The sequence below is a fragment of the Dendropsophus ebraccatus genome, chromosome 11 (genome assembly GCF_027789765.1).
Source record: "Dendropsophus ebraccatus isolate aDenEbr1 chromosome 11, aDenEbr1.pat, whole genome shotgun sequence".
In the NCBI taxonomy this organism is placed as follows: domain Eukaryota; kingdom Metazoa; phylum Chordata; class Amphibia; order Anura; family Hylidae; genus Dendropsophus; species Dendropsophus ebraccatus.
In genome coordinates, this window is record NC_091464.1 from 30,340,402 (window position 1) to 30,348,966 (window position 8,565).

General features: G+C 37.3%; 1 protein-coding gene across 1 annotated transcript in view; it reads left to right on the forward strand.

The window, feature by feature from the left end:
* Nucleotides 1-7,328, forward strand: part of ANOS1 (anosmin 1) — a 157,363-nt gene extending 150,035 nt beyond the window's left edge. The window contains exon 14 of the mRNA XM_069945364.1: nt 4,733-7,328. Within this exon, the coding sequence (XP_069801465.1) occupies nt 4,733-4,791 (59 nt within the window). The 3' untranslated portion in view covers nt 4,792-7,328. The remainder of the gene's footprint in view (nt 1-4,732) is intronic.
* Nucleotides 7,329-8,565: the final 1,237 nt, after the last annotated feature.

Genomic DNA, 8,565 nt, shown 5'->3' on the forward strand with positions numbered 1-8,565 from the left:
TTTGTAAAAGAATGGAAAAATAAAAAATAATGATGGGCCCCATAACCATTGGCAATGATATAGGAGTCTGTAAGGCTCATAGTGGTAGGGTACTTATTCAGCTCTTGACTAGAGATGAACGAATTTACTGTGCAAATTAAGCAAAACGCTTTGTTAGCTTATCAGTTGACTGCCTTTGAAATCCATGGCGCTCCACTCTAGGTGCCTGGAAAAGGTAGATCCTGTCCTGGGAAACTGGCAAAAGTTTCCCAGGATTGCATCCAGTTTTTCCAGGCAGCCAGAGAGGAGCGACAAGGAGTGGCTGATAAGCATCTGCCGAGCTAATGAAGTAACTAAATTCCCTCTTCTCTACTCTTGACCCCCACGCCATGATGGGAACATAAGTAGGGTACTCTTGCCCCTTAAATACATGATGCAAACCATTAAGGGTGCGCTCACACCTATAGGATCTGCAGCAGATCTGCAGCAGATTTGATGGTGCAGATTTGATGCTGTGCTCAGTTATTTCAATTAAATCTGCTGCGGATCTGCTGTAAGTGTGAACGTACCCTAAAGCTCTTGCGGAAAAGTATAGATGATTGAACTCTTGAGGAGTTCAGTAGACTGTATGAAAGCAAATTTGTGGTTCCTGTCCCATAATAGCTGTTCTAGTAAGCCTGATGTTTCCATGAAGAGAGATGCACTCTTCCCTGTAGCTGTCACTGGTTACTGGGACTGCTGCCATCGCCAATACTGCTACCCTCGCTCCAATATGGTGCCAAAATCAAGTATAGATGGATCTCTCTTGTCCCACCTGATAGATGGCACTGCAACAGGCATCATACAGTGACATTTTCTGTATCTTAGTCAAAATTCCCAGGGATTTAGCTCTCTTTCATTATTTTAGCAAATTAACATGTATAGAAATATTATTTATTATTTCCTTTTTTTCTTGTATCACCTACAGCTAATAATCATATCCTTCACATCCGGTGACAGTGTGGGTTCTCTAGTAAAAACAATAATCAGACAGGTTAGATATTTCCTGTCTGATTTCACTAATGGTTTTGGCAGCTGTTCACCCTCTATGCCTAGATACACGGAGGGTGAAGGAGTAAGTCACTGATGCTGAATGTGCAGGTTTCATGCTGGAACAAGCTAAATGTGGATGTAATTAGGGATGGTTATTTAGTGGAAAACACATCTTAGGCCAGCAATCCTACTATATTTATAGGATTGTTGAGACACTATTCTAGAGGCAGATTGTCCAAAGCTCAGACTTTGCAGAACAGCCCTGCAGAATATATGTCTTCTCTTTAATTCAGCTGAGAAAGGAGGGAGTTTAGTTCTGTATAATGTTGTTAGGCAAACATTTTTTTTTACATATTTACATTTTTTTTTTTCAAGTCTTTGAATTAAAAAAAAATAAAATAAAATGAAACCTTGAGTTTGCACAATGACCTCCCAACACTTTGCTTCTATTTGGTTTATGGTAGACTCCCTGGGTGGCGGCATAGTAGTAGTATAGAAGTATTGTAGAGGCATGTAAGGGTGATGTCCTCATCTCAAGGGGGGAGATTTATCAAAGGGTGTAAAATTTAGACTGGTGCAAACTGCCCACAGCAACCAATCACAGTTCCTCTTTCCTTTCAGCACTGCCTAAAGCTGAGCTGTGATTCGTTGCCTTGGGCAGTTTGCACCAGTCTAAATTTTACACCCTTTGATAAATCTCCCCCAAGGAGTTTAAAAAAAAAAAAGCCAACATCAGCGGTAGGTATACCCAAACAAAAATTGACAGTGTCTCAATAACTTGCCATGCGCCCTTGAGCATCGATTAGAGAAGGTGCAGGCCTCTCCATTTGAGGTGCCCCCAGTCTCTAGCTTCCATTCCCTAATGATGCCACCTTGATGAGCTGGAGCATTGTTGTCCATGAAGATTTAATAAAACCTGTATTATTCATGCAGAGACACAATCACTGATGAAAGTCGATTCACACGGAGCAAAAATGATGGATATGACAATGTTGGAAACCCCAAAGAAAGACTTATCTATGAAATGAGAAAATCATCATTACATGCTTCTAGTTAAATGCCTACTTTCCTGATAAAATATCACCATAGTTTGAACTCTTTTAAGTTTTCCATAAATTTTACCCGCAAGCCAAATACCCCTAGATTCAGGATACTAGGGAAGATGCCTATTTTGGGGGACACTATCTACGGGGGTTACCAGTGGAGAAGCCTACAATGTGGGACACAAGGGGAGATGTCTACCATGGGGGCACTATCTACTGGGGAGGGGGATACCAGGAGAGATGCCTAACATATGTTATCTTCTGGGCGGAAGGCTGACAAACAGGGGGATTACCTACAATGGGATTGGGAGAAGAGGGGGGCCAAATCCAAAAGTTTGCTATGGGGCCCAGCCCTTTCTAGTTTGCCCCTGCTTCTATATCATTCTAAGTTGAATTACTCAGATTTTCTTGGATTCTCTGATACTTTAGATGGCCCCTTTATGGTTAGCCAGTCACAGACATGTACATACAAGTGTGGCAAAGCCACAGATCACTAATCTGCACTAATTTAACCCAGTTTTTTGACACAATGTACATATCTACACTACAATACAATATTTATGAGAACCCTAGTTGAACCACAGATGTGCAATACATTTTTTTTTTTTAAGTTTTTTTTTTTTTTTTTTTGGAATGTTCAAGTATAAAATTTTGATGACATCTATAGGTGTTTGGATGACTGATTTTTACAAAGGCTGATGAAGCTTTGTGGTGTTTTTTATATTATTTAATCACAATGCTCCATGTCAGCTATGTATCTGTGTACAGACCAAGAGACAAGCTTTTACCGCAGTGCTGTACGGTATGTTTGTGATTAGAGAAGATGACAAGATTTTGGCAGGCTTGTCCCGTTTTCAACTCTTTGTTGATGATATTGATAATATTTGTATCTTGCTATGTTAGATTTATCTTGGCAGCAACATGGGAATGTATGATTTATTTCATGCATTTGATCATGCTTTGCTTTTTATATGTTTTTTTACTACCGAATTCCTGTTTAAATACTTTGGGGGGAAAATACAGGGAGGTTTTCCAAAAACATTTCAAAGTAACGTTTCACTCTCTGGAATGTTAAAATACAAAACAGTTATGGGATGCAAAACAATTAGATTGGCGATGAGTGCGCGTACCATTATCGTACACAGCTGCACATAGACTGAGGTGTAATTGGCAATTACGCCTGAAACTGTGTTTGTTGTTACATTCTTCCTTCAGTTTACATTCTTTGCATTTAAAGGCTGCATTGTGCACCCAACCAAGAATGATTGATTCTAAATTCACCTTTAATCTTACCTATTTGCTTCTCCCGTCGGCATTTGGTTTTGTTTTCTTTAAATGAGATGTTATTTTTCCCCGTTAGCAGGTGTAAAGTCAATTTAGTATAGTGTTCTCAAAGTGTTTTAGAGAGTATTTGTGCCCAGTATGCAATTATGCATGGATATACTAGGAACCATGTATAAATATAACATTTAGGGAAATTAGAAAATGTAGAACATTAGTCCTTAAATTTTATTACCGATGATTTGCTCAACTCACCCCTCAATCAAATTAAGAGGTATCTTGTTCTGAAACTCTCATTCTAGGTAAGTTAATGACAACAGCTGCGATTGGTTGTCACCTTTATGGTTCTTAGCTCATTTAAATCAAGGTATAAGTAACCAGTATCTATTGGCGAAATAAACTTTGGACATCTTTATACCAGTTTTTGTGTGAGTGCCGAGTTAAATGGAACAAATAGGAAGAATCACTCAGCTGAGCACTATGCATACAGAAATTTCTGACTTTTTTGAGCAGAGGTGGATTGTAATGTGAGTACCTTCTTCAGCCCCACCTCTACTAGTCTGCAACACACTAGTGTTGCTAGAAATGCTCCTTCGGCCCATGTAAAAGTGACAGCGATCAGCTGAGGAGTGTGAAACTTTTTTTTTTTACTGCGGCAAAATATATCTTATATTGCTATTGGCAACACATCTCCTTGTGTGAAGATGGCTCTATTCATTGTGCCTTATGAATACTTTACAAATGAGTGCCAATCTTGCTTATAGGCACTAGTTGTGCCCATGGGTGGCTGAAGATTGTTAAGTCTAAAATGACCTTTAGACAATATCTATGTCTTTACTAGAGCCTAGAGTCTTGGTTGTCAGAGGCCCAGGTTATAGCTGCAGGGCCCTGAGTAGAAGTATAGGTGCAGGTTGGATGGGTGAAACCTCCACATGTCCTAGTTAACTAAGGGACAAGCAAAGTCTCAATTAGCCAGGTCAAGTCAGTAATGGTGAGACACTTCAGTGACAGAAACAAGGTGAATAGCATGGTGAAAACCAAAGCCAAGCTCACCAATAGCAATCACTGGAGTTTGTAATTATGCCTTTTTCAATAGGCCCCAGGCATCAGAATGCAAACCACTCAGAAGCTAGGAAAATGAAAGTTTAGGTATGGTAGGGCTAAATTAGTATGTTTCATATATGTTTTTAAGGGGCACACTGCTCAGCTAAGCTCTTCTGCCTCTTTGTTTTGGCAGTGAGTGGAGTCTCAGCCTCTGGATCCTAACTAATAAAAATCTCTGACATTACTCTATGACATGCAGTAGGTTTATATTCTGTGAAAAGATATGTTATATGTTTATGGTAATGGGTTCACTCAAGTCTGAAGACTTACAATGAATGTTTTCTTTTTTTCAGGGCCTCATATGAAGCAACACCATCCACATCATTACAAACCATCTCCGGAAAAATTTTGAAGTTTTTCTTTTTTTTTTTTAAATCCAGAATAACTGTATATGAACAGAACTTTGCATGATAACTTGGAGGGACAAAATCGAATTTTAACTGGAGTTTTTTCAGTTTCATGATAACAGGAAGTTGTGTCTGCTTCAATCTGTCCTGGATTTTCAATGTGTCTTCTTCTCAAGTCCCAGTATGCATTGTGTAGCATATATTGAAGGATAGATTTTCAGCTCTTGTGTTGTTTTATTGTATTTCACATAGATTGAAAAGTGCTTTATACAACACGTTTTTTTTTATGTGTATCATTTATTCCTTGTAGTTAATGGTCCTGTGAATATTATATATTGTAAATACAGCTTAATATAGATGCTTAAATAATTATTAAGGAACAGGATGAGGCCAGTGGAAAAAGAAGAAGCAATAAAAAAAAAATACAGTAAAAACAATATAAAATAATCCAAAGGACTGGGGCAAAATCTGTATAATACAGCGTTTTAGCCTTATATAGTTACCAATATGCACAGTGGTGCTAAAGCCATGAATTTAATTTACCTCTAATCTATGAAATATATAAATAGAATAGAACTGATTTATGTGCGATTCAGCCAATTCAGCCATAAAAACTTATATACATGTACAGTATGTTACTTAGAAATCTTGTGATATCCATGATACGCAGCAGCTTTGGTATTATCATTGGCAGTCATACTAAAATTTTTAGATATAATTTATTGTTCTTATTTAATTTTCTTCTTCATAATTTACATTACATTTTCTGGTTTCAAGATAATGTCTTCCGGTGGTTGTGTATTTACCCAAAGTCAAATACGGAAAACCTTTCAAATATATTTAGAAAAAAATAATTTTTGGAGCTTTAAGTCTGTTATATCTAATCATTGTTACTATTTATATGGATCTGCTTACAAATTCTTCTAGCTTAGCATATATTAGTTTATTTTAGTGCATTGTGTTGACGGTAATAAAAGCACTCTTATTATTTGTATTCTGTATGTATGTAATATATGGAATTTAAGACAATTTCACCAAATTGAAAGTGAATTTGAAAGTTGATAAATATACAGACATGGAACCAAGTATTTATATTGTATTCTTTTGTATGTAGAGCTCTTTATCAAAATAACTATTTGCAGTATTTTTTGATAGCTAAGCTGAGGATTTATTTTCCGTTCAACATAGCAATGATTGCAATAGATATGAATTAAAATAGCGGCATTATATTTGACATATGAATAGAAATAGTAAGATTTTAATAATATGCAATTTAAATAACTACAGATAAGCAAAGCAAATCTTGTTTGAATTTCACAAAAATGTGATTAATTATTTTCAAATAGTTTTGTCCCTGCTACTCTTCCACGAACAGCCCAGAGGTAACATGGCATCTTCCACATATCATATTTACAGCCATTATGTGTACTCTACAGGTGTATTTGAGTCCCTACTCTTGCGTATACTTTCTATTTGGAAGTGTACATGCAATCGCCACGCTAATTGGGATATGAATGTAAAACCAATCTGACCAATCAAACATATAAATAAATACCACTCCAAAACACTTATAACACATATAACAAATGGCAACCAACAAAACAACACTATGCACCCAAACTTATACACACAAATAACAGCCAACTTACACTTCCCTCCAAAGCACCTAAAGATGTCAACACATCAAAAATATTCACTTGAACACAAGTACATACACAAAAACCATACTCAGAAATACATTCTACAAATAAAAACAAACTGACATACATTAATGAACATACATATTTGTATTTCACTTCAAAGCATTAGTGTCCTTTGTAGTGCCTTTTGACAAGTCACCAGACATTTTAAAAGTTTCTGATTGCACCAGGTCTCACTCTTGAGACCGGCTGCAATCTCAAGATAGGGCCAAGAGTGGAATGCAGCAGCGCATGTCTCTTCCCGTCTGTCAATCAAATCCAACGCTTTAACTTCATTACAGTCTCCAGAGGAAAACAATCAGAGGTATGCACAGCTGGCAAATGGCGCCCACTGCTGCAAACTTCCCCCACCTTCTGATCACAGTGGGTTTCATAAGTGAGATCCAATGTGATCAGTAATTTTCGATTGTTTGATGACATGTCAAGATTTTATAGAAATGATAGCAATGCTTTTAAGGAGAATTTCAGGCAGGGACTTTATTTTAAACTGCTGGGAGGGGATGGGTTAATAAGACAACATGCACTTACCTCCCCAGCTCCAGCATTGGTGTCTGCTGTCCTCCACTCCGGTCCCTAGCTGCTTCCTGGTGTGGAGACGGCACTTGGGACTTGTGGGAATGTTCCAAGCCTGCTCAGCCAGTCAGCGGCTGTAGTGGTGTCCCGCCTCTGCTGCTGAATGGTTAAGTGGGACTGACATGTCACGTCCCAGGTCCCCATTTAGATCTAGATGTGGCCAGGGACCAGGAACCAGAGAGGAGGAGAACACATGTTTGTTTGCTTTTTCACCCACCCCCTCCTTGGCAGTTTTGAAAAAAAAAATAGGCTAAAGTATTGCTTTTAAATCAACACTGCCACATTTTGACTAGAATAATTGTGCTTTGTCTATACAGTTATACCAAGCAACCACTAAATACATCTATACATGATCATTGTTTTATTTTTATATACTATTCTTAATGACAAATTGTTTTATTAAACCATAAAAGTGTTATGCTATCAGGATATTATTCAGTACCTCATAGCTAGTGTAACATCAAGATGAGGTACTTTTTGTAGAGTTGTTAGACTAAAAATAATAAGAGCCTCTCTTACTCTGGAAGACCTTCCTAATTCCTGTATTGTACAGAAAACCCACAAATTTAAAGGTAGCTTTTACATAACATTTAGCATTTTAAAAAGTTGCAAATGATAAATTACCAATAACACTCAATGCTATTGAAACCCCGTCCCCACAAACTAATTAGCATTTTTTAAATGAACGTTGAGAAGCGTCAGTGACAGCAACAGGTTTGTGTGTTAGCATTCAATACTAAAATGGGATTTTCCAATCACAAAAATGTATCCCCTATCCACAGGCCAGAGAACAGCTACTGTTCATAAAATGGAGGAAAATTATACTCCTAAATGATTAGAGCACCCCATGTTTGCATCACTGTTCTCCACGGGGCTGTGTTTTTGATGAGGGCTGTGTTTGGCAATTCTCAGAGAATTCATTCAGCCTGTTGGAGTTGGGAATACCCCAATAATGCTTTGGGCTATGTTCCCACACAGTATTTTTGCTCAGTATTTTGGTCAGTATATCGGAACCAAAACCAGGAGTGGATTGAAAATACAGAAAGGCTATGTTCACATACTGTTGAAATTTAGTGGATGGTCGTCATTTAATGGCAAATAATTAGCACTATTTTAAAACATTCGGCGTTGTTATGAAATAACGGCCATTATTTGTCATAAAATGACTGCCATTCACTAAATTTAAACAGTGTGTGAACATAGCCTTTCTGTGTTTTTAATCCACTCTTTGTTTTGGTTGCAAAATACTGACAAAAAATTCTGTGTGTGAACCCAGCCTAAAGTTGGCTATATCCAATCAAATAGGAAAGTGTAAGAAAGACTCTAGCTACAGAAACAAATTCCCATCATTACTATAATATCACACTATATATTAAGAAAAATGTCCTCTTTGGATATACTCTGGGAGTTCTCACTCAGCTTAAACAGGTTAGCAGAAGTAATTTAGAATACATTATTTTCTAGAAGTATTTGTAAACAATGTTTCTACATGGTAAACTGCAGTTT